Genomic DNA, 27,443 nt, shown 5'->3' on the forward strand with positions numbered 1-27,443 from the left:
AAGCACTAGAGCGATCGTGGCAGCACAGAGCGATACAATGGTGGAAGCTGAGGCTCCCGAGCTGACGGAAATCATATGCCAGTCGAATGCGTTGACGGATCAATGGCCAAAGCTATCGATACTTCCACTCGATACCTTTTCTTTGTCAAGTCTCATTCTGCACGCTTCTTTGTCTATTCAACGTCAACCCCCGTAGCGCCCGGTGACTGAAAAGAAGCTTGCTCTTCGCTATGCGATAATATACAACAGCGTGCGATTGGAGCTGGCATGAGAAAAAGCACATGGATTTACACATGCAGTCATACACATACGAATGAGAGGAGTCGACATAACAGGGAGATGAATGCCAAAGATCGATATTTAATCTTCCTCCTCCTCGTCTCCACCCTCCTCCTTCTTGGCAGCAGCCAAAGCACGCTTGCGCTTGACACGGCCGGGACGGCCTCCACCGTACGGCGAGGTGAGAGCGAAGTCGATGTGTTTTTGTGAGTCAAGACGGACGACGAATGAAGGAACGTTGACAATCTGCTTGCCAACACTATATAACCCCATTATAGCTCAGCAGGCACCTCTGTAGAAAGGTACACAACGCACCGGATGTGTCGTTGCCTGATAAGGACACGGGCATGGTGGATGCTCTTAGCGAGACCACTCTTGAAGACCTGAGTCTGGAGACGACGTTCCAAGAAATCCTCAATCTTCAAAGCCAGCACGTAATCGAGACGCATGCGGGACTCATCGAGTACACCGATGCGGACGAGACGGCGAATAAGGGCGTTACCCTCGAAAAGACGCTTGGGGTCCTTGTCGTCGAGCTTGAGGAGCTCACGGGCAGCACGACGGATTTTAGACAGGATGAGGGCAATGCGCCAAATCTCGCGCTTGTTGCGCAGGCCATACTCGCCGGCGAGCTGCATAATCACGGAATGATTGCGAAGTTGTGAGAAAACGGTTACGAAAGATGCAAAGGACTCACCTTCAACTCGGCATCGAGACGAGCGGATTCGAAAGGTCGACGAGGGACCTTATAACTGTTAAGTTATCATGGGGCACGGCTTATAGTCAGCAACGTGTATCCCTCCACATAAAGTGGATCTTGAGGTAACAATGAGAAAGCTCACGTCTTGCTGTGATTCCGTGGGGCCCTACAGCAAACACATCAGCACATGACGATAGAGCTGTCGACAACGGGGAGATTACCTAGGCATTTTTCTTGAGGATACGACGAAGAGAGGGCCTTTAACGAAGTACTACCAGAAACGGGTGCCAAATGGCAGTCAACAAGGTTTCCTCCACGCGCCACAACTGTAAAGTACTAACTCAGCCACTCGGCGAATGCCGATTCTCAACTTTCGACCGACCAGGTATTCGACACCGAAGACACCAAGCCCGACGACGACGACTGTATGTATCCCATCCATGTCCGCGTGTGCTGCGCAAATTCACAGGTACACTAGACCTCAAGATGCCTCACTCATTCGGTTACCGGGCGCGTACGCGCGACATGTTCAAGCGGGGGTTTAAGGGTGTGTGCTAGAGTGCTGCATCTAAAGAAGGATCGATTGACGTTGAACGATAGACCACGGCCCCGTTAAACTCTCGACTTATTTGATCCCTTACCGCATCGGCGACATTGTTGATATCAAGGCCAATTCTGCCCAGCAAAAGGGTATGCCGCATAAATATTACCATGGGTGCGTGCTGCTGCTCCTACGGATTTCGTTTGATCTGACTGGCAACACATGAAACACAGCCGGACGGGTATTATCTACAATGTCACTCCCCATGCTGTTGGTGTCATCGTCCACAAGGTTGTGGGCAACCGCTACCTGGAGAAGCGCGTCAACATCCGTGTTGAGCACATCAAGCACTCAAAATGCCGGCAGGAGTTTTTGGACCGGGTGAAGCGGAACCACGAGGCACATGTCGAGGCGAAGGCCAAGGGTGGTGCGTGTCATATCTTTTACTATTGGCATTGCGGCTTCTCTGTCTCCTCCGATGAATCTTGCAAGGCTGATTTTTGTTTACAGAGCGTGTTTCGTTGAAGCGCCTCCCTGGTCTCCCGCGTGAAGCCCGCACCGTCTCTTCCGCCGACAACACCCCTCAAACTATCGTCCCTGTCCCTTACGAGACCACTATCTAAAATGTTTCTCGGCGACTGGGAGTGATGGCCGTGCTGGATCGTCGTGCATTTTCACCAGGTTTCTACTCATGTTTTACCTTTATTTTCGCCATGAGACTATGCAACGAATAAGCAGAGCATGAAAATACGTGGATTGTCTGCGCATCGTCAACATGATTACATAAGCGACGCATGACTTACTCAGCGTGGCCCTATCTTGTTCATCTCGCCACGCTTCTATGCAGCTGCATGCCTTCAAGACTCTCCCGCTCACAGTCTCAAGACCGTTCTGAATCGCCAGAGATACGACTTCCAGGAGGTGCAGCACCGATTTCTGAGTCTGATTACTTCCTCAAGAGCGCAGAATTTCGCGTATGGTTGAAAGATGCTAAGCACAAGGTGACAGCTACGCACCGACTCGCACCAAAGCACAGGAAATCCTGAGAATTGAACTGTCCGTCTTTGCCTTTAATAGTATTTCGACGAGCTGTCTGGAGAGAGGGCCAGAAAGTGAGTCTTATGAGCTCGTCTTCCTGTTGTTATTGAGGTGTGAGACAGGTACTTTCGCAAATTCGTTAAGGTGAGAGTCTACCTAAATTGCGTGTACTAATCTTCCGCTCAATTACTCCGACTCTTGAATGCAGGAATGGAATCGGGGAAAGCTTGAAAGTGCGCATGCATACACCCTCCCTGATATGACAGTTTACCCAGTACCCATACAGGAGCGCTATATTCGGGTGTAGACCCGTCCTCCCCGACTGCATATTCTCACACCAAATATAAATGGTCCTTTGCTTCCAAAAGTTCAAAGGCCGACTCTCAAGCACTCGAAGCTGCGCGCGCAGAGGTCGGCGCTGCGACCTACGGCGGTGGCCGTGTATCGAGCAGTTCTGGTCCGAGCGGGAGCGGCCGCGTGCAAGGCCCAACATTGCCCTCTCCAGCCGACCTTATCATCGCGCGCGAAACAGCGGACGAGTTTCGTGCAGCAGAACGGGAATACAAGCGCAAGCGAGATCGCGCAGAGGCAAAAGATCGCGTTGAAGATGCGGTCGGGCCGAGGGAAGTCGGTCGTGAGCGTCTTATGGAGAAGAAACGCGAGAAGAGGGAAGGTGACCGTATGTTCCGTGAGAGAGCGGAAGATGGATTGGAAGCGGACGAGGGCACGCTCATGGGTGGAGGGGACAGCTTCAAGGAACAGTGAGTCCATTCATAAAGAGCTTACAGAATTTCCGCGGAGTGCTGACCGGACGTATCCGACCGCTGTCGATGGCGGGGTTTTTCCGCACGATATCGCGCAGGATTGCCCGGAGAGATGCCGCCAGAAAGAGATTCGAGGAGAAGCGGGGCGGTCCAAGAGAGGAGAAGATTGCGGCAGTCCGGGAGAGAACAACAGCAATCCGAGAGAAAGACAAGGCAACTATGGATATGTTCATGCAGATGGCAAAAGCGAAATACGGCTGAGGGTCGAGTATCTTTTTGCGTATGCTATCTGCGCGCTAAGCACCTTGTATCTGAAACTTCGTGCTGGATACAATTTAATGACTAGATAAATGGTCATGTCATATACAGGTTGGCAGACGCAACGCATGCTCTTTGGGATACTTCTGACGGAAGATCATCTTTTTACATCCACGCACAGTCTTCTGGGTCGAGGAACTGCATGAATCAAAGGCATTGACATTAAGACATTTACTTGGAACTGCGCCATTTACCTCGGCATTGTTTTGAAGGGGTTTTTCCTGCTTGCGGGCAAAGAACCATTTGGATTGTTGATGATCTGCCTGCCGCGTCCCCATGGGATCTCCCCTGACTCTGTCTTCCGAATTAAGCATATTATGCTACAGTGGGGTATCGGTCGGTGAAAGCTGGTGCACTGAAATTGATATTGCTTACCCCTGTCGACGCGTCGAAGTTGATCTGTCGGAAAGGTAACTGGTTGTGGTGCCTCATCGATGCAGTTTTGCCGCGCGAAGGCTTAGGTGCTGAGCCCCATGAGCAGTTCTCCTCTTCGAGCCGATAGTCTCCGTTCTGCTAACACATGATAAGATCGATCGACGAGATGGAGAGTATATAAAGGTCTACCTTGGATCCACCCTCTCCACTGCCCTCAACTGACTGTAAGGTCTCATCGGTGGCAAAGTCGATCTAGAAACAGAGTGAGTCAGGGGAGTGCGAGCTCATAGAGGAACGCCTACCAACGTGCTGCACTCCGATTCTATGGCAGAAGCAGGAATGACGACCGTTGTTTCTTTCCAGGTCGAGTTGAGGCGCTATAGTGCATGCTGTGAGCAAGGAAAGGAATTTGTGTGAGGGTCAACTCACGCTCTCGGAGAACGTCTTGAGCTTCAACCGCAAAATGGTCCTGAGAGAGATTCGCGAGACGCTTTGATCACTGCTGGAAACGACGTCCTGGACGTAAGAAGACTAGTGTGACATCGAGATCTCCATGAGCAATCGCACCGAGTCTACGAGGCTCAGAGCCACCTCTCACCATGGTGCTGCAGTTGGTCGGATATCTATCGGTTAGACAAGGTGCAAACCTCGGCTCTGCCTCCTGACCCCTTCATCCCCTCTCGAGTTCATATAGAGTCTACATCCGGTCACGGGCCGGGGTGAGACATCCTATGAGTGCTGGCAGCTGCCGGTCACGACATCACCGCCGATGCCACCTAGGTCGGTGTTGAAATGATGACTCGTCCGACTGGAGTGACTTGGCTGGTTGGTCTGGAATGGAAGATCTAGAGAAGTCCAGGTGTCAGGTGTGTGGAATGGACATGCTTCGATCATTGAAATGCGGATGGGGATTCCTCGTCGCCATCTCGCCCTTGGGTCTGGTACGGTGCGAGATATCTCCCTGTTCAATCGCGGAGGTTCGCTGGGAGAGCAGGGAGCTTCATCAAGGTCTCCAATGGCGTGGTTGGGTCGGGGAATCAGTCACAAAGGCGATGCTATAGTCCAGACTCAAGCGGCAGTACGCCTAGAATCCACGGCTTCACTGTCGAGCGACCAGACCGCCACACCAGAGTGAATGAAGAGAGATAACAAGAACCTCAAGGTACATCGGTGTGTGAGTACTCCAATCCATACTGAGCTCCGTCCGACTCTCCTGGAATAGCTATACATCTGTTTCGGTTCCCGTTCATGTGAACGCCGGAGGTGCGTCAGTTGAGACAGATAATAGGAGAGCAGATCGGGAGTGTGTCATTGTCGCAAAGCCGCCGACATTCCGCCAATGTACCTTTGCACCCCGCGAAAGGTACTCTAAAATGAGAAACAAGCAGGAATCTTCCGTGTATGGTGAGCCGATGCTTCTGTCCCTTGTCACATGTAGATTCCAGCGGATATCGCAGAGCTCAGTCCAGAAATATCCATGCGACGGGATTCTCGGCCACGAAGTCTGAATGCTGGGCTAGGAGAAGCAGGTTCGTGGTCATGATCCTTAGTTTCCGAGAGGGACGTCTAGGTATAGTACGCGAGTTTACGACGTTTCAAGGCAGATAAACTGCAGATGACCACAACCCACCATAACTTGACCTGATGCGAGCAGGTGAACTTAAAAGGGATGTTGTCGACTCGAAACAACTGAAAGTGTCGAGGAGAAGATGTATACTACAAGGCTTTGCTCGGCTGTGACGGCTTAGGAGTTCTCGGCCTGTCCTGGCTGCCCAGGCCGGCGGATACTGTTCAGGGATGATTAGAAAGTCAGAAATGGGAGATACATGCCCTGAGTGAACGACCACTAAAGTTCAGTCCAAATATGATTGATTTGTCCCACTCATCGGAATACAAGATATTGACGCGTTCTCCGATGGCCGAGCGCCTCGACACTTTCTGCGAGTGTCCATAGCTTAGGTGCGTGGGTCAGTCTTTTAGCCTCGGTCTTCTCGCCGAGTGGACGTATGAACATGCCTCTGGAACCTTCTGCTATGGACATTGGGGTAGTCTGTGCAGAGTGTCTTAGCCAATCGAGAATCAATAAACACCAGGGTAGTGGATGTAGACAGGAGACTTGCCGACTGAGTGAATACAAAAGGAAATCTTCTTGGGTCTAGCAGCGCCTGGTTGTCATGCTGAAAAGATTATTGTAGAGTCCGTCCGTGAAAAAAGCAATACAAGTTCGAGCAGAATCACAGCGTACCAGGCCTCGCCATTTACTCCGCTTCCTCTTCTTCCTCCTCGTCCGCCATTTTCTTAGGTGCTGCAGCCTCCTTCGTATCTTCTCCCTTCCCTACCGCATCTTTCCATAATGTGAGCTCTTCGCCTGTTTTTCTCCTCGCCTCTTTGAGCACCACTCTCAGCGCCTCGTAGTAACTTGGGTATCCCGGCCTATCAGCCGTGACTTCAATGCGATGCTTAGTAGATGCATTAAAACCGTGCACTTCGGTACCCTGTGGAGGGTGCAGATCGTAAGAAATCACGAGGGTGGACGACATAAAGGAACACAGAATGTCGGACGAGGCAGCGGGTAGGTTTGTGAAACGCCAGAGCGCTAGTTCATCGATCATGTAAGCAGCTGATTGGGAGGTTATAAAAGGCCACGTAAGTTCGACTTTTCTTCTTCTCAACGCCCTCAAGTCAAATTGCAGACCACGTCGCTCTCTTCACAACTGGTCTGTGCCAAAGCAGGGCGGACAACGACTCGGTCATCTTAGTGCTCGACGTTTATGCGTTACGCTTGTCTTGCTTTTCCCATGCTGGGAAGCAGAGCCGGTAGTTCGAACACCTTTAAAATCCTATTCGATGGCTTTGGCAATCTACACCTATTCCCTTGCTCGGAATGCTGCCTGATCTCTTGAACTCCACTGTCAGTTCAAAATGAGGCATGCTATCTGTAAGGCATCAATGAGTTCAGTTGGTTTACAAGGTTACAAGGTGAGGGAAACATTTCATGTTCTTGCAAAGGCAAGCGAAGGGGCCACGCCTTTGCTACTCACGGAATTATATCGGTTCGATTACCGGCTTGCTTTTCGTTCATCCAATCCGACAACAACCGCGAAGCATCGAGGATCGAGGTTGCGATTTGTGTCGTCTCGTCACCGACATCATGATTGCATCTGGATTGACGTCATACACAGTGTCCTCCCTCCTTAAAGCCATTGCTCCGTCTAGTTTCCCTTCACTTCCCCTTACAACCTCCGCATATCATTCAACAGTGCCACTGGATTCTTCAAGCATTCTCTGCATCTGATATGTCTTCTGGAGCCATGCAGTCAAACGTTGGGAATTCCCAGATCTACAACGACGGGGACCAAAGGTTCGTTCCCGATTCTCAGTTGCATACCTCCACGACTGAATCTTTCGAAGAAATCCCCGTGGAACGAACGAAGAACCGTCTCCATACCATGCTGGCAAAGAACATTCGCACAACGACCTTGATTCCAAGTGCGTGTCTAAAGTATTCTTATGTGACGTTTGCTTAACTCTGTCAGAGATGAGCGCAGCATAGCCAACAGACTCGCCGCAGCGACTACCAAAAGCAAATGGGACGCGCAGAAAACAGTCGACGATCCCCTAGCTCCTGCGACTAGTCAAGGTCATGAGCCTTCGCATGGCGCCAAGGTCGATGCTGAACTGCAGCGGGAGGACGAGCAGTATCTCAAGCAAAAACAGGCATGAGGGATTACAGCCTGCAATTTCGATCACCCATTCTCTGTACATTATCACCGCCAGCTGAGTTGGAAAATTCATACTGTAATATGATGCTGAATGGTAACTCAGCATCCACAAGTCCATACTGTTCGAAGTCGGGCTCTTCCACTCTGTCCTTTTGGCCTAGAAAAAATGCCGTGAGAGCAACCATTAATCATTCTGATCTGATCATCCGGAAGGGCACCAGACATGCGCACGGAGCCCTTACGAGACACTTACAGGCGGCGGAAGAGCGGAGACGGACCAATTGGAAGCTGTCGGACCTGTCGGAAGATTCCCTGCCGTAAGTATCAGAACGCCAAACGCGATCACGTGTTAGGCGCGCGACGCGTTCATGAGTCGTTGACGACTGATCCCGTTACATAAATTGCAGGCCTCCTTTCATTCCCTCCTTTCTTCCACCCGCCATGGCTCCTGTCCGTCACGACATCTCCCGCACCTCCTCTATCGCCAGTATGTCTTCTGACGACATCCCAAATATCGACGTAGAGGGTCTTTGCGGTAGCGCGAAGCGCACACGCAAGCGATTCACGAATCTGCAACTCATGATGCTCGAACAACTCTTTCATCGCACTTCCCATCCCACCCGCGATGAACGTGAAGCCCTCGCGGCTGAAGTTGGCATGTACGTAAACACCCTCACCGGCGCGTAAGCGACGCGTCGAACGCTCGTTGACGCGTCTATTCGTGACAACGTGTAGGGAGTCCAAATCCGTGACCATCTGGTTTCAAAACCGACGCCAGACAGAGCGCCGAGCGACTCTGCATAACGCGACGAGTAGTGCGAACGCCGCACGGGTGCCAGTGCCCACCTCTTCCGTCCCTTTCCCGATTCAAACACCCTCCACAACACGTCGGCGCGTTTCTTCTATTCCTAGCTCCTCGTCATCGTATTTCGCGCCTGAAACGCCATTCAACCGGAGACCAAGCCTTGACCATGTTGCATCGCGCTCCGAACTTCGTACCGCGCCCCCACGCACACCATCTCGGAGACACGACCCATCCAAGTCGCTCTGGGACAACATGCCTTCTTCCCCCCTCGCGCCGCCTAGTCCACCTGCAAGGGAGTACGTCGAGTTTGGCAAAAACAAAAGAACGCGTACGCTAGAATGGGCATGTGCCGCGGCAAGGTTAGCAGACAAGGAGAAGGGCCGTGCAAAAATGTCGAAGGTGGAGGATGGAGACGAGACGGAAGAAGAGGATCCACAAGAGGCAATTACTCCCATGGGCAGTCTAACAGGAATCGACCCCTCATGGGAAAAAAAGAAGGAAAGTCAAAATCAAGACGCGACGGTGAACGACGATGTTATGACGGCTGCCTTGGTTCTATGCGGTTTAGGACGACGACCTACATAAAGATTATGGTGTAGTATGGCGGATGTATGCAGATAATGTACATGGATCTATGTATTGTAAGCTGAGCAGTCTCAACAAGGATCGACCAATGATGCAAGATGGACGGATGGATGCAACCAAGTTCCAAACGTAGCGCTATCTAGGGGCATTATGATCGTACCCACCCAATCTCAAATAACTTATACCCACCCTCGTCCGCTCTTCCTATCCCACCCTGACGCTCGAGGCGCTGCTGATGCAGCACAGCCAACTCCCACTCTGACGACATCGTCAACCTAACATCCTGGGCGCTTGGAAAGACATCATTCACCGTGTCGGCCACGCCCTCATGCCGCCCACTCGCTCTCAAAGCGACTATAAGCCAGAATACACCGCCAATAGCACCCGTCGCAGTAGGCTTCGCAAGTAGACTGTAAACGCACGCCTTGATCCACGCCGCGTGCGATGGGTGATAAACGACATCCGCTGCAAGGATAATATCAAACGGCTTGTCAAAAGGAGCGGCTAAATCCAGATATTCCCAGTCGAGACAGCGCACGTCAATTGCATTATGGAAGGAGGTGAAGTTAGTGTCAACATTGCGACGGAGGTTCGCAAGTACGTCTGGGTGGAAGTCCGTTGCGACGATCGTGGTATTTTCTAGGGCACCATATCGCTGAAGTATTTTTGCCGCCGAGATGCTAAGGAGACCTGTGCCCGAGCCAAGCTCCAAAATTCGCCCACCGTTACGGCTGGAGTTCGCATCCAGGCGAAAGGTTGCCGGTTGTGCACACATGCGCTCCGAGAGGATGATTGAGCTTGCCCAGCTCTGCAACCCGACTGAAGTATGGTCTCCACTCAGGAGCGGCGCATCGTTGAGCTCCACCTCGATTGTATCTGCCTTGGAGCCGAGGAATGGGAAAGAGAACGCCCGGGTGAGTGCCTGTTCCGGCTCGGCGCCGACGAACGAGGCGAGGATGTTGGCCGCATCGTCGACGGCCTGAGTGCGCTCGTCTTCTTCGATGGGAGAGGTGGATATCCAAACATCTGCGCGGGCTGCGAAGGCTGTGAGCCATTTGATGGCAAACGCGCGCTCGAAGGTGTCAGAGCGAAGGACATCGATATCGAACGGCTCTTCGCCGTCTCCTTCCCCCTCGACAGACGAGCTCACTGGAATCGCTACCACCTCTTCGACAACTCCGGTATCCTCGTCATCTTCCTCCGCAGATGCATAACCAGAGTCGGGTACAGAGTCATCATGGATGAGATGCCGATGCTGAAGAGCGCGGTTTCGGAGACTGTAACGACGGGGCGGGGATGGTGGTGGGAAGTAGAGAATGCGAATATTGTCTAGCGCATTTGTGACCTGTGATAGAGAGTGTGCTGATAGGCGGTTGAGAGGAGGAAGGCTGGACGTCGGAGGTACGGGTCGATTATTATAGTTCATCTTGTAAGTATGCTCTATAGTTCTACAGTTCTTGGATATCATTCGCCGCACAGGGGGGTCTATGAGACCTGAATGGTATCGCCTTCGTCTGCGATAATGCCCTTATAATCGATGAGCAAATGGGACCCGTCTATGGGGTATTGTCTAGCGTCTAGATGCTGAACCCAGGAGAAAGAGAGGAGGAAGAGAGAGAAGCAAAAAAAAAAAACAGGCGCAAGAGCAGACCACAGGGGTTATTGAGTAACGAAAAACATGGCGAGGATTGCTTGCAGGTTGATAACGTCGACGAGCAAGAAGGAGCGCTTCGTTCATGGCCAATCAGACGCGTGAAAAAAATAATAAAAGTAAAAATAAAATCTGCACGTGCATGATATTTTGGCGGCAGGTCCGGCGAACTATCCAGCGAGGTCCGGCGCCGGCCAGTATCTCATCCCCATAGTGTCCTCATCGACATCGCTGACCTCAGTACCAGTATCTATGGTTCGTCATACAACATACCTAGTCCGAGCCTCATCACGGCACAGCCCGTATTAGTCCAGTATCAGTCCCGTTGTCCTCGACGAATCCGCACCGACACGATCTCTTATTCATGACTCTTCGCTTCCGCCTTGCGGACCTCGCGGTGTTCCACATCTCGGAGCATCGCATGAGAATTTACACGGAGTACACGCACTGCGAACCTCACATCATGTCTCATCGTGTTGTTTCATTCCACTCCACGCTACCCAGTTGTCACTTTTTCGAAGTCCTCGTTGGGCCCGCACTGTAGGCCATGCCGTCTAACACAGGGCTGCATCAGATATCCTGGAAGGGAGATTCATAAAGCAGCTCGAGGGCCTGTGCTAAACAGTCTGAGGTGGTCAGAGGTGGTACGAGGGACAAGAACCTGATTAGTTGGATGTCCCGAAGTTCTGGCACTTCTTTCGCACCCTTTCGCACCCTTTCGTCGGAGTCAACAGGACTGACTTGATACACAGAACGACTTTCTTAAGTGTAAAGCCAGCCACGGAGACTCAGGACTGGCTAAGATCTTCATCTAGAAAGGTACATATAAGGCGTGGATTGAAGGTTCACGTCGAAGGAGATATCGTCGTGGGTTGAGCATGGTCTCACGGATTACCGAACACCCCAGCAAACCTCTTTCTTTCCAAGTGAGCACTGTCTTCGCTGGTGCGGAAATATTTGGAATCCATCTCCTCACTGTTCAAGAACGTTCAGGTCCAGCACAATCTCCTTGCTCAGACCTCGTCATCGTCAATGCGGCCACGGATCTAGCCTTGCACGAACGGGCCTGACTTCCATCTATGACAAGCGACCTGAACAGTATCACTCTGTCTGCAGAGTACAATTTGATGTCGCACGGGTCTCGCGAACTCTCACCAGGGCAGCATGTTCTCTGGGGCCTTTTCCATGTTGTCAAACTTTGATCGGTGGTAGCGTGGTCTTTGACCAAGACGTCGACCTCTTTCTTTCGAATATAGACTGACGAGAACATGAGGGACGTCTGCGGAAGATTTCATACATAGCTGTTTCTGGTATCTCCATTTATTTGAGGCGCTTTCTTTCCGACAACTGTGCCGTCGGAGGGAGAGCGAGAGCGAGTAATTGAACATGTCGCCGAATCCGGCAATACTTCGATACGAGATTTATTTTGTCATGTCCACTGGCTAGGCATCCTCGCTGCCCGCACGGCAGCCTGCAGGCCAACACAGCCCAATTCATGAGCCATACATCTGATCACAGTAGTATGATTACCATCATCGGAAGGAATGACCCTACTAGTCATGATGGATGACACCGGTAGCGAAGAAGCTCACGCAAATAAGCTCTGCTTCTTTGGATGCTGGGATCTACAATTGGAGGTTCGTGTCAGCTTGTTAAGTGTAGCGCAGCTATTGCCTCCTATATCAGGCTTTCCTTCAACCAAAGCCTCGGGGCCGCATCTCAAGCGCAGCAAGTAGAAAGGGCATCAAGAACAGATATTATCACCGCCGCGACGCCTTGCATCTCTTCTCGATTTACCTCAACTTCAGCTTGATTGCATGTGGACTGCTTCAGCTGGATCATGGAACAAGCGCGTCGTCGGGCCGTGGACCACGCTAGACCTCGCTAGACCAAAAGTTCAAGGCTCAAACGCGTGACACAGGGCGACAAACCGGTCCCTGGACTGTTCGAGGGATGATTTTCGTATCATGCGGTTCACCGGCTGCTTGTTGTCCAGCCGTCCCCTGGCCCCACTCTCCCTTGCGGTCTCTGGCGCCCGTCACTCCTTCAATAATACCCCAGGCCCTTCCGTTCTTTTCCTTTCTCCTCCTTACCCTCGATCTCCATCCTCCCCATCCGCGACGGATTACCCGCTCGTCTAACGACGCCGTCAAGCATGCTTCCGTACGCTATCCTCGCAGCGCTTATCCCTGCGCTCGTTGTCGCACAGGACGATGGCAGCATTTCTGGCCCAGCAACTAGTCCCCAGGCGGCTGGTTACTCTTGTGATGCCTCCAAGTGCCAGCTGCCAAGCTGTCACTGCGCCAGCACTAGTCCACCTGGCGGATTGAATGCGGTGAGTTTTGCTACATGTTTGTTTGCGCGCTCTCCTCAAGCGCGCGCCTCAATGCGACCGGCTGTCATACACCGAATCAACAACCATCATTGCTGAAGCTGATATCAAATTCTCCCTCAGTCCCAAGTTCCTCAATTCATCGTTTTCACTGCCGACGATGCCGTTCAATCCTACACCCTCGATTCTGTCAATCAGTTCCTCGCGCAGCGCAAAAACCCAAACGGCTGTCAGCCAAAGATGACTTATTATACATCGCTCAACTACACGAATTACACGCTCGTTACGGACTGGTTTGTCGCCGGTAACGAAATCGCTGACCACACGTGCGTAACAAGCCCTGTTCACTCCGCTTACGAGTGACTACTTACCTTGTGTATCCCGTGCTCTCTTCGCGTGTTTTTGCGGCTAGCATGACACATGTCGGTTCCCCGCCGGATAATGAAGTCGATGGAAACCTGATCGCACTCAATGCACTCGCTGGGATTCCCTTTTCATCCATCAAAGGTTTCCGCGCCCCATACCTGAATTATACCGCAGATACCTTAAAGCATCTCGCCGCGGCCAAGTTCACTTACGATTCCTCCGCGTCTGCGTCTATCCCTGTCACTGATCCTAATACGGATGCGTATTGGCCCTATACCCTGGACAACGGCCTTGCAAATGACTGCTTGAACGTCCCTAACATTTGCAAGGGCGAGCCGAAGCTCCCTGGATTCTGGGAGATTCCGATGTACGCATTCTTTGATGAACGGGGTGTGGATGGTCCGCATCTGATGGACCCTTGGTTGTAAGTCTCTTTCTCCATAAACTAGCCTGGCGTGCCTTCACGTGCATACACCTCTAGGGATGCAGCCAACGGTGCTTCCGCCGTTAACGATTCTGCTACACTTGAGTACATGAAGAGCACCTTCACTGCCCATTACAATGGCAACCGCCAGCCCATCGGACTGTATACTCATCCAATCCATGTTTCCGTAAGTCGCGACCTCAATTTGATGGACGATATCAAACCGACGTGATTTTCTTCTGCAGCTCACGTACCCCGGTTCGACTGCTTCCAAATCGACGGTCGCCATGATCAACACCTTCCTCGACTGGGCCCAGCAGCAACCAAACGGTGAGATCCCAGCGACATTTTGTGGGGCGCAGGAACACCACATTGATGGCTTTGAAAACAGTGTGGATCGTCTCATCCGAACAGCTGCTCGATTGGGTTCAGAACCCGACACCCATTTCGCAGTTGGACAGCTTCGGCTCGCTCAAGTGCTCGACGCCGCAAGTCAGCGACAAGATCTGTAACGGGATGCCGTCGAACGAGGCTGGCCTGTTGAGCCACTGCGCGTTCCCCGACTTCCCCTTCTACACCTGCGTAAGTGTTCATTCGATTCCTGTTGTTGGCTACCGTTGCTGATTGGTGTCAAATTTGTATCAATTTTTATGTAATTAGTACGGGTGCCCCGAGATCGCGCCAACAGTCGATAACCCGAACCCTGCTCAGCAAATTCCATCTGGCCAACAGGCGCGTGTCCGTCGTACGTCTCTTCTATTAATCAAGTCCCAGAAATCGTTTGTCTCACGAGAGTTCTTCGCCTGAATCTGGCCATAGTCCCCTCTAACTGCTCGACACCGTTCTGGGACCCCATCAAGGGCGACTGTATCTGCACATCCGACACTTGCACCTTCAGCGACGACTCCCGGCCCATCGGTGTACGTCTCGCACCCTTGACCGCTAGTCTGAGTATACTGATGTTGGAATCTTACAGCCAAACGGTGCAAACCTGACCGGCGGAGGCACCGGCGGTTCCGAAGTGAGCGCTTCGGCGTCGGCGACGCAGAGCTACGTGCCATTCAACGCCGCGCTCCCGGCGGTCCCTGCTGGAGTCGTCCCCGCGCTGCTTGTGGCCACCGTCGGCATGTTCGCCGGTTTCATAAGCACCTACGGGCGACTCTGAGGCATCCGAGACTCTTTCCCCATCCGCTCCTTGGACTCGGTCTGGATTCTCACTTGACACTCACTTTGGAGTTTGCGCTTCGATACGGGACTTCACATGGCTTCGTTTCCGCCCTTGGCTCACCGACTTACATCCGTTTCGTGGACATTCTCATTGGACTTCGTGCTCTCCTCCACCTCCCCTCCCCTTCACTCCATGCAATACTAACGAATAGTACTTACCCATTCCATCCCTCGCATTGCTCCGCCGCTCTGTTACTGTTACCTAGGCGCTGACTTCCGATCGACGCTTACTTGACTAATTAATATTATCGACGTTCGTTCAGTTACCTGCAGTGAGATTCCCATGCTGATTCACTGGGCGGTCAGGCGTTCGGTAGCCTGTAGCCACGACACTTTCATCACGACTTGCGCCATGTCGCCGTGGAGAAGAAATGACCAGTGCTTCGATGCGCTGATGGCGAAAGCACTCGCTCACTCCATCATGTCGGTTTGTATGGCCGTGTGCAGGCTCGGCGTTTCGCGCTCAGCCGGTAGGAACGCTTCATGAAGTGGGCTCGAAATGTTATAGACGGAATTGCAGCTGGTCATGTACACGAAGCACGAGTACCAACGACCGATTTTGAGACCGCGCGCCCTGCAGGGTACGATGCTTATGTGCATCGCGGTATTCACTCACCAAAGCTGTTTGAACACATATCCCAACGTGTTCACTCTGAAGATGTCCGTGCCGGCCGAGAAAGAACTTGACGATGCAAATGCGAGCCATGGCGCAGGCCCAATGAAGCGCGGTGTGTCAATCGTCGTCGATGGCTATGTTCGGGTCTATGTCGGCCGGCGGATTGATGAGAATGTCCGGGAGTTGATGAGAGTCAGGAATAAAACATTCCAGGATCTGGTCTCCGTAATATTTTGCGGCGCTCATCCAGTTCAATGGTCGCAGTTGTACTGCTTGGCAAGCGGCAGTCCTCGCACTAGAGGAATCCAAGTGCCTAGATGCGACGGGCCAATGCGAGGGAGAAGAGGTGTCAGGGCACGAGAGACGGGGGGAGAGACGACTGCGGAGAGACTCGCTGTGGTATTTTCCGTACCCGCCCTGCACCCTCTCGTGCTCGCCCTTCTGCACCTCGCGCTCGAGGACCCTCGTGCGCTGAAGCCGGCCGCGTTGAGGATCTGTGTCGCGTTGAGCCAAGAGTCGGCCCGCCGTCGCACCGCCGCGACGTCCTTGCACATCCTGGGCGCGTTCGAACACCTGAATCAGCGTATCTCGCCACACGCGGGCGAAAGGAAGATGCACGTCTCGTAGACGTGGATCCCGCTGTACGTGACCTGAGTGGGAAAGAGGCCATGAAGAAGCAGCGCGGTAGCTGGCTGCTGTATAGCGTTTAGGGCGGCTGGTCGCGTTGGCCAGTGGTGAGCTTGGCCGGGCTTGCTAGGCTCGGACACAGCCGGTGAATCCATATTCCGCTGCATGGCCATGACCGTGTTGTCGACAAGGACGACAATGTCTCCCCGTCGTCAGTCTCCTCTCTGGGCGCCGCATCTGGCGCTACTTCGTATTCGTACTCTGCTGATCCACACGCTGTCTCCATGGAGGAGGCCCTGTCTTACTACGCAGGCCTTCCTTCTCAGCCCGCATTGATCTACCGCACGGGCAAGGAGCAGTGGGCCCCGCCCAAGGGACCCGAGGCCTACCGTCGTCTCAAAGAGCTTTGCGAAGTCTTCGCCCATCCGATCGTTGAGGTCTGGAACGAGGAGTTAGGCTGGACGAGGAGTTAGGCTGGAAGGTAGTCAACATTATGGACGCTCACCAGGTACGTGAAAATCTCTACTGTCGTCGGCAGCGTTTGGGGCGCCCTCGGCGATGGGCTAGTGCAGTAGCGGCGTCAGAAGGCGAACTATAGCTGCTGCTCCTGCTGTACTGTCGTCGCTGCCGCTGTCGTTGTCATTGCCATCGTTATCGTCGTTGGTATCAATCGTTATTGCAGTCTTTATAAAGTTTACCAACTACGATTTCTAGATTCGTTCTACAACGATCGATGTCGTTCGTTTCAAGAAAGTCGTCGAGGACGAAGACGTCGGGGACGAGGACGACGAAGAAGGTGAGGCTACGAGTTCGGTCGTCGGTCCCGTCACTATCTGGATTGGCGTCTCCCCCGACACCATCTCCGCTACGGCTGCCCACGGCGCGGCTCAGGACGTCCTCGCTCTTCTCAAGGACTACAAGATCACCGACGTCGACATCGACTTCCGCGAGTCCACCTACGTGCGCGAGGTCGGTCCTCGGCTTCACAGGCCCGTCGGTGACCTAGACCCGCTCGTCGACGTTGTTGGTCCCCTCACTCCTGCACTCAGCCTCAGCATCTCTACCAAGGCCAGGCTCGGTGCTTAGGGGACAATGGCCGTCTACATCGCCGAAGGTGGTGACGGCGATAGGCTCTTGCTTGCCGCCACGTCCTCATCTCAGCCAAGGACACCAACGTCGACTACGTTTACCACCCCAGTGCACCTAAAAGAGACGTCTTCCTGCCCGGCAAGAGTGCCTTTAACAACCTCGTCAATTCGATTATAGTCAGGATCGGTCGTACAGCATTGCGATAGAGCGCTGGGGGAGTCAGATTGCTGGGTTCGGGCGTAGGGAGCAGGGCACCGACGCCGCCGACATTGCGAAGGCTAGGGCAGATCGTGTCGTGACTCAGGGGCTGGTGAGCAACGCGGAGGCGGCGATAGATGCACTCGGAGAGTTGTTCAACCAGGTCCATCAGGACTGGAAACAGCCCAACAATCGCGTCCTCGGCCATATCCTCCGCTCCCCGGCCATCGCTCTCGGCGTCGGGCCTCATCGCTTCACGGAAGATTATGGGTTAACCGCGACAAACTCGGCGAGCTTCCAGGGCAACAAGATAGACCTCGGTGCGTTTTTGACTATCCGACCAAGGCTGCGTGCTCACCGTTTATGTCTTTATATCTAGGAACAAAACTGGATGCCGACGAGTTTACGCTCAAGTGTTATCCCCGCGCTGACGCCGACTGGAAGCTCAGATTCCCCGACGATCGTCTCCTTCCCCTCACGGGCGCCATCGGCGACGACTTGATGCGCCACCCCGATATGTGGAACTTGGACGGCGAGCCCTGCTTGTTGGTGGTCAAGAACGGCAACGCCGCTGGCGCCACCATCGGCCGCGCGAACGGCGTCTTCAGCATCGTCCGCGACTACTTCAACGACCCGTCCGTCCACCAGACCTCCATGGAGTAGGGGATCATCAACTGCGACAGTAAGTCCGGGGTATTCTCGAAGCCTGGCGATTCGGGCGCGATCATTGCCGACATCTGTGGTCGTATCGGTGGCATGCTCACTGGCGACTCTGGCAAGGAGGAGTGTTCCGACATGTCGTACGCTACGCCGTTCTGGTGGCTCCTCGAGCGGTTCCCCAGCGCGCACCTCAACGTCGTCGCCTAGGCATCTCAACGGCAGCAACGGCATCGACGGCGTATGCAGTAGGTTCTCGTTGTTCGGATCATCGCATCCTCGCCGTGTACAATATATCCCCCCCATCCTCTATGTCCATCGTTCGCCTATTTTTATGACATCATTTATTACCGAAAATCGAGCACTCGTAAGGGTCACTCGCTAGTAATCTCGAAAAGATACACTATCCCAGATATCCGACGAGAACTTGTCTGAAGCGAGGCAATGTGAACGGCGCAAGCGCTTCACCGGAGAGCTGGTACTGTTGTATCATCCTCGCCTCCATCCCAGATTAACCGATCATATCGATCACACGAGACAGAAGCCCAAGGAGAGATCGTCTCTGCGGACGGGATCGTAGCACAGCGGAACGGAGAGCAACAGTAGAACACCTCCATCCGGTCACGTCTCCATTGGCCCCAACGCACGCCCCTAGTGGGCCAGAGTCTCGCGCGCTCAGCCGGTTCACCGTGGGCACACACGCACACGCGGCTGCTCTATAGCCAGCCCCTCGCGCGTCGGATCGGATCGAGGGAGCATCGAGGAGTATCGAGGGACGGGGGCAAGCGTGCTCATAAAAGACAGTGGCGGCGGCGGTAAAAGACAGACGTGCGGCGGCGGTGCGTCCGAACAGACAAACAGACGAACAGGCAAACAACAAACAGGGGGGGAGGCGGGGAGACACGAGTCCGAGAGGCGTACATGGGCAGGAAGTCAGGAGGGGACATGCGTCGGTGCGCGGGAGGAGCGGAGGGGCGGGGGCAGGGCTGGGAACGCCGAGTGAGAATGTGGACGATGCGTAGGCGCAGTGGTATAAGTACACGATGAAGGACCAGCTAAGAACGGGGGTGGACTACCTGCTGCTGTACTATACTAGTGACCGGGGAGTAGAGGTAATGCATAAATAATCGCGAGGGCCCGAAAGAACACGAAGAGGCAGGAACGAAGCCCGCAGATCGAACGGAGAACGAAGAACGAAAGACGGAGAGGGAGAGAAGAACGAGGAAGGAAGGAGGGTATGCACAAGTTGGCGAGAACGAATAAAAAGACGCATATATGCGCGCGGGGAGGCGCGAGCCTTCTATGACGACGACCCACGGGCACGGTACCGTACATACATGCACACGCTGCACCGAGCGAGCGCGAAAGAGATTCGGCGACCGTCGATCAGCGCCCCCCAACGAAAGAAAACCGACGAGGAGCCTCACCGAGCGAAAACCCGCCACGATACACCATCATACAACACGCCTCCGCACACGCACACGCACGCACGCACGCGCACGGACGGCACTCACGCGACCCCCACCCTCCCCACCCGCCCCCTGCCCCCCTCCAAACTCCTCCTCCCCCCCTCCCTCTTCTCCGCCTTCTCCGCCTTCTCGCCCTTCCCAGCCTCCCCAGCACCCGCCTTCGCACCCACAGGCGCCGACGCCCGCTTCCTCCTCCGCGCCTCCACGTACCCCCCCACATCACAGTCCCCAAAGCCCGGCGGCAGCACGTTATACGGCGGCCCGTACGGCTGCGTCCGCCGCGGCAGCTGCGCCTGCTGGTGCTGGTGCTGGTGCTGCTGGTGCTGGTGCTCCTGCTGCTGCTGCTGCTGCGCGTGCAGCCCGTGGTGGTGGACGTGCGCGAGCGCGTGCAGAGGCGACGGCGGGTGCGGGATCTGCGCGAGGAGCGCGGAGAGGCGCCGGTGCGGGGGCGAGCGCGGGGTTTTGGGCGGCGCCGTGGCTCCCGTGGGTGTTCCCGCGGGTGCTCCCGTGGGTGCCGTGGGTGCCGCCGTCGCTGCCGTCGCTGCAGGCGCAGACGCGGAGGGCAGTGCGACCGTCGTGCGCCCCGGCGTGGCTGGCGTGGCTGGCGTGGCTGGCGCAGTCGCGTGCCCACCGAGGCTCGCAACCGCCTGCGGCAGCGTCAGCGGCAACAACGACAACGACGGCGACGGCGACGTCTCCGCGTTCGCGTTCGCGCTCGCGCTCGCGCCATCCCGCTCTGTCGTCCAACCGCTCGTCCGCGCGCGCCGCAGCCTCCACGCGAACCTCCCGCGCTCGCGCGCGCTCTCCCCCAGCCCCGGCCCCGGCCCCGGCCCCGCCCCAACCGCCACCTCACCCAGCCCCGCGTCCCGCCGCCCGCCAAACGTCGCCGAGCGCCGCACCTCCGCCTCCGCCTCCGCCCGCTCCCGCTCCCGCTCGTGCCCCTCCTCGCGCGCGTGCGCGTGGTCCGCCGACCGCCGCTTGCGCGCCACCCGCTCCCCAAGCTCCGACGCCCCTCCCTCCCCGCTCGTCCCCGTCCCCGCCGTCCCCGTCCCCGCCGTCCCCGCCGACCCCGTCGTACCCGCCGACCCCGCGCTCGACGGCCGCTTGCGCCACGGGCGCGCAAGGCGCATGCTCAGCGCGCGGGCGCGCGAGCGCGAGCGCTCCCTCGCTTCCGCGGCGCGGTCTGCTGCTCCGGTGTGCTGCTGCTGCTGCGCGGACGGGGCGGCGGCGGCGGCGGCGGCGGCGGCGGAGCTGCTCGCGAGGGTCTCGTCTGAGGAGTGTGCGGACGCGGAGGACGGCGGGCTGCGTGGCGGGGGCGAGAGGGGCGGTGGCGGTGGCAGGGGCAGTGGCGGGAGCGGCGGCGTGCTCGATGACGACGACGAGGACGAGGCGGCGGCGGCGGCGGGGCCGGGGCCGGTGGTGGGCTCGTGGAAGGAGACGTGGCGCGCTGGGGAGGTCGGTTTGGATTTTGGCTTGGGCATCCATCGGGCGCGCGGTTTTTGTTTGGGCGGGGGCGGGGGAGAGGGGAGGCGCGGTAGTGGTGGCGATGGTGGTGGCGGCGGTGGTGGCTCGGTGAGCGCGCGCGTGTGCTGCGGGGGCGGGGTGGTGGTGATGGTGATGGTGGGGAGCGGGAGGGGGAAGGGAAGCGGGGCGGTGTGCGCGTGCGGCGGGGGCGCGCGCGTGCGGGGTTTCGACGGGCGGGCGGGGTTGGCGAGGGCGCGCGTTGGGGGCGGGAGCGGGGGCGGGGGCGGGAGCGGCTTGGGGAAGGGCAGGAGCCACGTGCCGACGCTCTGGATCGGGGTGAGCGCGTGCTCGGGTAATAGACGAAAGGGGGAGGGGGGGGCGCGGAGGGGCACGTACGATGAGGTAGCCCGTGTAGCCGAGGACGCGGGCTGCGGCGGCGAGGAGGAAGGAGAGGTCGTAGTAGACGCGCGCGGCGTCTGGCATGCGCGCGGGGTTCTGCGCGGCGGACGTGGACGCGAACGGGCAGGCGGAGTGGAGGCGGAAGACGAAGGCGAGGCGGATGTCGATGCGCGCGGAGACCTGGCGGAGGACGCGGGCGTGGTCGGCCCTGCACGCGTCGATGTATGAGCGTGCGCGGGCGCGGTCGTCGTCCCCGCCGTTGCCTTTACCGTCGACTATGGTGCGGAGGGCGGGGAGGAGGGCGGGGGCGTCGAGGTGGAGGGCGGTGTAGTGGAGGTAGAGGACGAGGACGGAGCAGGAGAAGAAGGTGCAGATGGTGAAGCAGGCCAGCTTGGCGGCGGGTGCGGGGGGCAGGAGGGCGGGGGATGTGTGTGTGCGCGGTCGTGGATCGCGGGCCGGAGCGAGGCGGGGCCAGCTGGGGCGGACTCGAGCCGGGAGCGAAGGAAGGAATGGGCGCGGGTGGCAAACGAAGGCGGGAGGGAGGAGAGGCCATGGTCGCAGCCAGCCGGCGTCTGTATATACGCCCAGAATCAGACCACAAACCATCGTCGCGGGTCCGCGTAAGCACCGTGACTCACCCCACGCGTCGGTGGCGCATCCCCCCTCCAGTCCGAGTCCGGCACTCCGTCTTCCTCTCCGCCTCCCTCGCCCTGCCCACCGCTTCGCCAGCCACACCTGCGACTCGAGCCCCTCCGCTGTCCTCCCAGCATCGCATCTCCCCACCCGAGCGCTGTTTTTTTTACCTGCCGGATGAAAACGCATGCTCATCGGAGCGACATCGCGACGCGGACCACGTCATGCCCGCCCTGCCTGCCCGCTCCCGGATCACCCCATCACCGATTCATCATGTTGCCATCGCCCCAGGCGCGCGCCACCGCTCGCTGCACAACCCCCGTGCGCACGCTTTCGTAAATCCCGGCTCTCGCCCGCCGCGCTTGGTACACCGTACCCACCATATGCGCACGGCCGTGGCCGGTGGCCGTGTCTCCCGTATATGTCCCCCGTATATGTCCCCCGTATATGTCTCCTCGCGTCTCCTCGCGCCGCAGAGACGGAGACAACGTGAGCCACCTCGTATAATCTCCAAACACGGCAACCTCGGCGGCACTCCCGCTGCTCATCCCAGACGCCCGCCTGTGTAACCGTATCTTAGTGCACACACGCCATACTGTTATTATAGCAAGTCAGCAGCCGACTGAGCTGGTCCCACACATCCATCGGGAGGCGCCCTCCGGCTCGCGTCATGGCACATACGCACATACGCACGATACACGATACACAATGCACGATACACGATACACATATTACCACGCGCGCCTTCCAGGCCTTCCCCTCCCCCCCCTCTTCTCCAGAGAACCCGACCGCGCGCGCATTCGCCCAAGCACACACTCCAGCACACCCCATGCTCAGCGCACACACGACCCAATCACGAGCCCCGCCTCCGCCCTCCCGACCACGCCCCACCCATGACGCGTCCCCGTCCAATCCCCGACGTCCCTCGGCGGACGCGTGACAGCGCCTCGCTTACGAGCCCAAACCCCGCATCGCCCAACGCCTCCAGACACACCGGGCGACACGCCGCAGACACTCGCCCGACGCATAAATTTCCCGTCAAAACCCCCGACGTCGCGCACACCTAAAGAGTGAGGAAAAAAAGAAAATCTAAGACTCTATTTTTTTTTTTTTTTGCCTGGGACGCTCCACCGGTACACAGCGCACGACACACCGCGTATTAGTCAACGCATTCCAACGGGCAAAGTTTGAAAAAGCCCTCCCGGCCGAACCAACGACCCGAGGCCGGGCCGGGCGACGCAGAGAATCAGACGTCGATAAAAAGGCAAGGCGAGTAGAGGGAACGCAAGTCCCGCGCCACGTCGCTGCGTATGGTATCGATGGACTCGGAGTGCGAAAAGAGAAGAGAAGAAAAAGTAAAATAGAGATAAAAAAAGTGGGTCTCGGGATCGTCTATCGTGCTCGACCGCCATCTATGTCTGTATCTGTATCTGTGTCTGTCTGGGTCGTCGAATGAAGAAATCACTATCGCGCGGTACTGTAGAATATCAGGCGGTGGGGGGTATGGGTCGAAGGGAGCGGGCACGGGAGTTGGACGCGACGGGGTCGTCGTTCTATAGAAAGGGGAAGAAACTCTAGGATGGGGATGATACGATACGACGCGGCGCGAGCGCCTAGGCACGGACGCAGGAGGCACCGTCCGCGCCGACCTTGTATCCGACCTCGCAGTTGTTGACCTCGCAGCGTCCAACGACGCACGAAACCGCCGACGCGTACGGGATCGCCATGCAGTTATGCCTGCACGCCGCGACAAAACAAATATCCACAATTATAAAATACCCCCCAGGAAGCAGCAGAAAGAAGGAAAAAAAACAGTCAGCGGGGTTTGCGGTTGTCAAACACGGCGCGGTCACTCACGCGTCGTCCACGATCCCGCACCCACCGCAGCTCTCGAGGTCCGAGCGGAAGTCCACGCACTCAAAGCCGTGCTTCAGCAGCTCCTGCAGCTCGCCGGCCTCGGCGCCGGTCGAGGCGACGACGGGGCACACGGACAGCGCGGCGGGGCACAGCGCGCGCGAGACGGCGTCGAAGGCGACCTCTGCGGCGTCGGCGCGCTTCAGGAGGCGCTTGGACGGGGCCGGCGCGGGGGCGGGGGCGCGCTTGGAGGGCTGGGGGTGCGCGGGGCTGTCGGGGGTCGCGCGCTTGGAGGGCTGGGGCGCGCGTTTGGAGGGCTGCGGGTGCGGGGCGCGCTTGGAGGGCTGTGGGTGGGGCGCGCGGGGCTCGACGGGCTGGGGGGGCAGGGGGGGTGAGAATCGTGAGGGGCTGGACGGAGAGCGGACAGGGGAGGAGGAGTGGTAGAATGGAAGGACAGGAGAAGGGGGGGGGGACGTACAGCGCGCTTGGAGGGGAATGAGCGAGCGGCGGCGGCACGCTTGGAGGGCGCGGGGGCGCGGGCCTGGACGCCGTACCCAGCGGGGCTGGCGTTAGGAACGGCGGTGACGGCCGTGCAGAGGGCAGCGAGGAGCGAGAGGGCGATGGTAGCGCGCATGGTCGAAAACTGCGAGGTCTAGGGATAAGGCGGATCTACTCGTGCGAGATAGCTGTGCCGTGTACGATCTCTTGTGATGGCGAGAGCGCGAGAGGCCGTGTGATGGGGTGTCGAGAGGGGGGGGGAGGTGGTGGTGGTGGTGAGAGGAGAGGAGGAAGAGGGAGAGGGAGGAAAAAGAAAGGTCGCGGGGAGGGGCGGCGGGAGAAAAAGAGACGGGTGTGGAGCGAGCGGTTAAAAGCCAAGAGCGGTCGCAATAGCTTGGCGGGCGAACTGAACTGGGTCGCGGAGCAGCGCGAGTGAGTCCGCCCGCGTTTGGGCCTCGACTGTTGCCGTGATCTGTTCTCCCCCCGCCGCCGCCGCTCCTCAGCCAGTCCTCAGCCTCCTGTTCGATCGCCCGGCGCCGCTGTGCCCCCTGTCGCAGGTTCAAAAATGCAGAGCCTGGCCTCGGCCCTCCGCCGTGCACACACCCCTCCCTTGTTTGCCCCCCCTCCATTCCTCTCGTTCATTCCCCAACAAGGCCCGAGCGCCTCGGTCGCACTCGGAGGATTAGCAGGCGGGTCAGCGTGGTGGTGGCGCGCAATGACGTCGTTTGGAAGCTTCTCTTGTTAATCGCACCCTTCCCGATAAGGACATCCGCATCCCCTTCGGTCGCAAACAAGCAAGCACGTCTCGCTGCACGCAACGAACGAAGCTCATATGTCTCTGGAGAGCGTCTGCATGTCTCACGATATCATAGCGCACGGAACACGGTCCATTCGCTCACCGGCGTCGGTAGCAGCTCCACCCCAGCTGCTTCGCGATAAGCAGCGCAGCGTCGTGGACGCTACTAGCCGACGGTGCACACTCGCCGCGCCTCGAGATCCTATCACGATGCACACGCCACCGTCTGCCGACGTAGCGCGCTGCAGAACGGTTCGAAGATGCGCCCGTTCGAAGCGTTTGACAGATGCGACAGGATGCGACGTATTAGATCAAGTGTTACAGCGCCCGTGTCCCGGGCGACGCGATCAGTGCTCGTTGCTTCAGATCTCATTAATCGACCATGTCGCCATCATCAGAAGCCGCGGCTGGAAGCGTGGTGGCAGTGGTCGACGGTTCTTCAAAGCGCTTCCGTCAGTCGTCGTTTACTGCGGCGGTGAAAGGATCATCAAGTTCACGGGGGTCACACGGTGTAGGTTCGTCCACCGTGAGGAGCATGTTATTGCTGTATGATCCAGGTCCACAAGATATGTGGTAAACATAGATGCAGATGTAAGAAAAGAACGAACGTGTGCTGATATGATAGAACGAACACAGGACGACGCCGGCATCATCATCAGGACTTCACAGACAACGGCAGCGCTCGCCGGTCTCTCCGCTTCCTCTCGACGAGGAGGTAGCTCACTGACGCCAGACGCGGAAATAGCGATCAACGTGGCCGCTCACAATGAAAGGCTGGACAGGCACGCACTGATCAAGCGGTCCATAGAATCGGTCGCTTCAGGCTTGACCTCGAGAAAGGCGTGCCGCGACATGCGGAGGACGAAGAAGTGCCGGCGGTGCTTGTGGAAGTCGGCGATCGGAGCTTTCTGGTCGCCATCGGCGCGCACGAGCTGCAGCAGAAGGACGATCACGAGCGACGACCGTGAGCGGCGTGGTACAGCGGCCACAGCGGGCTCACCTGCAGCTGGCGCCGGTGGCTCTTCCAGCGATATTCCACGCCCTCGCCATCGTCGAACGTCCCGCCGCTGTACGAGCATCGAGCGCCGCTCGACTTCGATACGCACCGTTTCGCAAGCATTGTGGGACACGCACCGCTTCGCATCGTCCCATTTCAGAAACTCGTCCGCGTCCACCCACTGCCCCTTCTCGCCGCCGAAGCGCACCTTCGCGCCCTCGCCGGCGCGGCGCTGGATCTCCGCGATGAGCGCGAGCTCGCGGGACTCCTTGTCGAGCTTGAACACCTTGGTGACGTCCGGGTGCCAGAAGCGCGTGACGACCTCGTAGTAGAACGCGTCGTCCTCGACCGCGATCGTCGTGTTGCGCAGGCTGTTCGTCGTGAACACCATCCGGTGCGGCGCGGGCTTGGTGGGCGCGGGCATCGTGCGAGCGACGGGCTTGACAGATAGGCTTGGATGTTGGGTGGAGAGACGCTCAAAAGTCAGTCGGGGAGAATCGGCTCGATCGCTCCTTGGTGCGGTGGGATGAAATGGTGAGGGGGAGATGGGGGCACGGATGCGTCGAGGACGGCGAGGCAGCCACGCCCGGTTTAAATCTGGTCGGCGTACTAAGACCACCCGCGCGCCGCCCGCAAGCCAGCAGCATCATAGGTCCCGAACGACGCGCGGGCCGTGCCTCTACCACAGCGCGGGTGCGAGAACCGCGCCGGAAGGAGCGCGATTCTCCCATGGTGCGACCGGACCCAGTGTGCCCGCCCGCAGCCATGAGTATTACGGCACTCTGCGCGCGAGAGGCTTGGATGCCCAGTAGCCCTATTTGGATTCTGCAGTGGGAACATGAGAGCGGAGGCGGTTTGGGGAGGGGCGCGAGGGCCTAGGCTGCCAAAGTGTGAGACGTGGTTGGGTGCGTGCATGGGAAAGCGCTGATTGAGAAAAGAGAGATGGGACGGAGCGTGCTATCGGCGTGCTCAAATGAAATGGTCGAGGAGATGCCAGTTCCTGTACGGAGCGATTTATG

The 27,443-nt window shown here is 57.2% G+C and overlaps 16 protein-coding genes across 16 annotated transcripts; 7 read left to right on the top strand and 9 right to left on the bottom strand.

The window, feature by feature from the left end:
- Positions 1-261: 261 nt before the first annotated feature.
- Positions 262-1,234, bottom strand: HETIRDRAFT_456594 (uncharacterized protein). Its single transcript, XM_009542337.1, has 5 exons — positions 1,201-1,234; positions 1,122-1,145; positions 977-1,031; positions 595-911; positions 262-538 (listed from the first exon to the last, which is right to left on the bottom strand). The coding sequence occupies exons 1-5, from the start codon at positions 1,206-1,208 to the stop codon at positions 361-363; spliced, it is 582 nt and encodes a 193-aa protein (XP_009540632.1). The 5' UTR covers positions 1,209-1,234; the 3' UTR covers positions 262-360.
- A 144-nt stretch (positions 1,235-1,378) lies between these two features.
- HETIRDRAFT_468259 (uncharacterized protein) lies at positions 1,379-2,253 on the top strand. The gene is made up of 5 exons (XM_009542338.1): positions 1,379-1,404; positions 1,458-1,526; positions 1,580-1,694; positions 1,754-1,947; positions 2,031-2,253. Exons 2-5 carry the CDS (start codon positions 1,466-1,468, stop codon positions 2,141-2,143), a joined length of 483 nt encoding a protein of 160 aa, XP_009540633.1. The 5' UTR covers positions 1,379-1,404; positions 1,458-1,465; the 3' UTR covers positions 2,144-2,253.
- A 133-nt stretch (positions 2,254-2,386) lies between these two features.
- Positions 2,387-3,583, top strand: HETIRDRAFT_240818 (uncharacterized protein; the record flags this gene model as incomplete). The annotated part of the gene is made up of 6 exons (XM_009542339.2): positions 2,387-2,521; positions 2,598-2,632; positions 2,681-2,702; positions 2,767-2,791; positions 2,845-3,319; positions 3,421-3,583. Coding segments are annotated over 6 exons (855 nt in total), but the record flags the coding sequence as incomplete, so codon positions are not given.
- A 247-nt stretch (positions 3,584-3,830) lies between these two features.
- Positions 3,831-4,616, bottom strand: HETIRDRAFT_423766 (uncharacterized protein; the record flags this gene model as incomplete). Its single annotated transcript, XM_009542340.1, has 6 exons — positions 3,831-3,938; positions 4,016-4,150; positions 4,205-4,267; positions 4,318-4,392; positions 4,445-4,546; positions 4,614-4,616. 6 exons carry the CDS (start codon positions 4,614-4,616, stop codon positions 3,831-3,833), a joined length of 486 nt encoding a protein of 161 aa, XP_009540635.1.
- A 128-nt stretch (positions 4,617-4,744) lies between these two features.
- Positions 4,745-4,909, bottom strand: HETIRDRAFT_166150 (uncharacterized protein; the record flags this gene model as incomplete). The annotated part of the gene is made up of 1 exon (XM_009542341.1): positions 4,745-4,909. The coding sequence occupies one exon, from the start codon at positions 4,907-4,909 to the stop codon at positions 4,745-4,747; it is 165 nt and encodes a 54-aa protein (XP_009540636.1).
- A 1,364-nt stretch (positions 4,910-6,273) lies between these two features.
- On the bottom strand, positions 6,274-6,555 carry HETIRDRAFT_306735 (uncharacterized protein; the record flags this gene model as incomplete). The annotated part of the gene is made up of 1 exon (XM_009542342.1): positions 6,274-6,555. One exon carries the CDS (start codon positions 6,553-6,555, stop codon positions 6,274-6,276), a length of 282 nt encoding a protein of 93 aa, XP_009540637.1.
- Positions 6,556-6,696: 141 nt separating this feature from the next.
- HETIRDRAFT_442873 (uncharacterized protein) lies at positions 6,697-7,738 on the top strand (the record flags this gene model as incomplete). The annotated part of the gene is made up of 3 exons (XM_009542343.1): positions 6,697-7,376; positions 7,427-7,504; positions 7,552-7,738. Exons 1-3 carry the CDS (start codon positions 7,312-7,314, stop codon positions 7,736-7,738), a joined length of 330 nt encoding a protein of 109 aa, XP_009540638.1. The 5' UTR covers positions 6,697-7,311.
- Positions 7,739-8,178: 440 nt separating this feature from the next.
- Positions 8,179-9,612, top strand: HETIRDRAFT_431289 (uncharacterized protein; the record flags this gene model as incomplete). The annotated part of the gene is made up of 2 exons (XM_009542344.1): positions 8,179-8,396; positions 8,473-9,612. The coding sequence occupies 2 exons, from the start codon at positions 8,179-8,181 to the stop codon at positions 9,125-9,127; spliced, it is 873 nt and encodes a 290-aa protein (XP_009540639.1). The 3' UTR covers positions 9,128-9,612.
- On the bottom strand, positions 9,071-10,587 carry HETIRDRAFT_442874 (uncharacterized protein). Its single transcript, XM_009542345.1, has one exon. The coding sequence runs from the start codon at positions 10,551-10,553 to the stop codon at positions 9,276-9,278; it is 1,278 nt and encodes a 425-aa protein (XP_009540640.1). The 5' UTR covers positions 10,554-10,587; the 3' UTR covers positions 9,071-9,275.
- Positions 10,588-12,577: 1,990 nt separating this feature from the next.
- On the top strand, positions 12,578-15,392 carry HETIRDRAFT_145114 (carbohydrate esterase family 4 protein). The gene is made up of 9 exons (XM_009542346.1): positions 12,578-13,113; positions 13,234-13,436; positions 13,523-13,900; positions 13,958-14,087; positions 14,146-14,230; positions 14,292-14,482; positions 14,561-14,645; positions 14,720-14,820; positions 14,877-15,392. Exons 1-9 carry the CDS (start codon positions 12,934-12,936, stop codon positions 15,063-15,065), a joined length of 1,542 nt encoding a protein of 513 aa, XP_009540641.1. The 5' UTR covers positions 12,578-12,933; the 3' UTR covers positions 15,066-15,392.
- A 468-nt stretch (positions 15,393-15,860) lies between these two features.
- HETIRDRAFT_447335 (uncharacterized protein) lies at positions 15,861-16,543 on the bottom strand (the record flags this gene model as incomplete). Its single annotated transcript, XM_009542347.1, has 3 exons — positions 15,861-16,214; positions 16,277-16,298; positions 16,362-16,543. The coding sequence occupies 3 exons, from the start codon at positions 16,541-16,543 to the stop codon at positions 15,861-15,863; spliced, it is 558 nt and encodes a 185-aa protein (XP_009540642.1).
- Positions 16,544-16,654: 111 nt separating this feature from the next.
- Positions 16,655-18,524, top strand: HETIRDRAFT_447336 (uncharacterized protein; the record flags this gene model as incomplete). Its single annotated transcript, XM_009542348.1, has 6 exons — positions 16,655-16,807; positions 17,085-17,448; positions 17,532-17,603; positions 17,666-17,977; positions 18,037-18,292; positions 18,341-18,524. 6 exons carry the CDS (start codon positions 16,655-16,657, stop codon positions 18,522-18,524), a joined length of 1,341 nt encoding a protein of 446 aa, XP_009540643.1.
- A 1,300-nt stretch (positions 18,525-19,824) lies between these two features.
- Positions 19,825-22,252, bottom strand: HETIRDRAFT_447337 (uncharacterized protein; the record flags this gene model as incomplete). The annotated part of the gene is made up of 2 exons (XM_009542349.1): positions 19,825-21,573; positions 21,644-22,252. 2 exons carry the CDS (start codon positions 22,250-22,252, stop codon positions 19,825-19,827), a joined length of 2,358 nt encoding a protein of 785 aa, XP_009540644.1.
- Positions 22,253-22,503: 251 nt separating this feature from the next.
- Positions 22,504-23,346, top strand: HETIRDRAFT_447338 (uncharacterized protein; the record flags this gene model as incomplete). Its single annotated transcript, XM_009542350.1, has 2 exons — positions 22,504-22,844; positions 23,031-23,346. The coding sequence occupies 2 exons, from the start codon at positions 22,504-22,506 to the stop codon at positions 23,344-23,346; spliced, it is 657 nt and encodes a 218-aa protein (XP_009540645.1).
- Positions 23,347-23,892: 546 nt separating this feature from the next.
- HETIRDRAFT_308436 (uncharacterized protein) lies at positions 23,893-24,393 on the bottom strand (the record flags this gene model as incomplete). Its single annotated transcript, XM_009542351.1, has 2 exons — positions 23,893-24,016; positions 24,137-24,393. Coding segments are annotated over 2 exons (381 nt in total), but the record flags the coding sequence as incomplete, so codon positions are not given.
- Positions 24,394-26,188: 1,795 nt separating this feature from the next.
- Positions 26,189-26,848, bottom strand: HETIRDRAFT_413038 (uncharacterized protein; the record flags this gene model as incomplete). The annotated part of the gene is made up of 1 exon (XM_009542352.1): positions 26,189-26,848. The coding sequence occupies one exon, from the start codon at positions 26,846-26,848 to the stop codon at positions 26,189-26,191; it is 660 nt and encodes a 219-aa protein (XP_009540647.1).
- Positions 26,849-27,443: the final 595 nt, after the last annotated feature.

The sequence above is a fragment of the Heterobasidion irregulare genome (assembly GCF_000320585.1).
Source record: "Heterobasidion irregulare TC 32-1 unplaced genomic scaffold scaffold_01, whole genome shotgun sequence".
Taxonomy (NCBI): Eukaryota; Fungi; Basidiomycota; class Agaricomycetes; order Russulales; family Bondarzewiaceae; genus Heterobasidion; species Heterobasidion irregulare.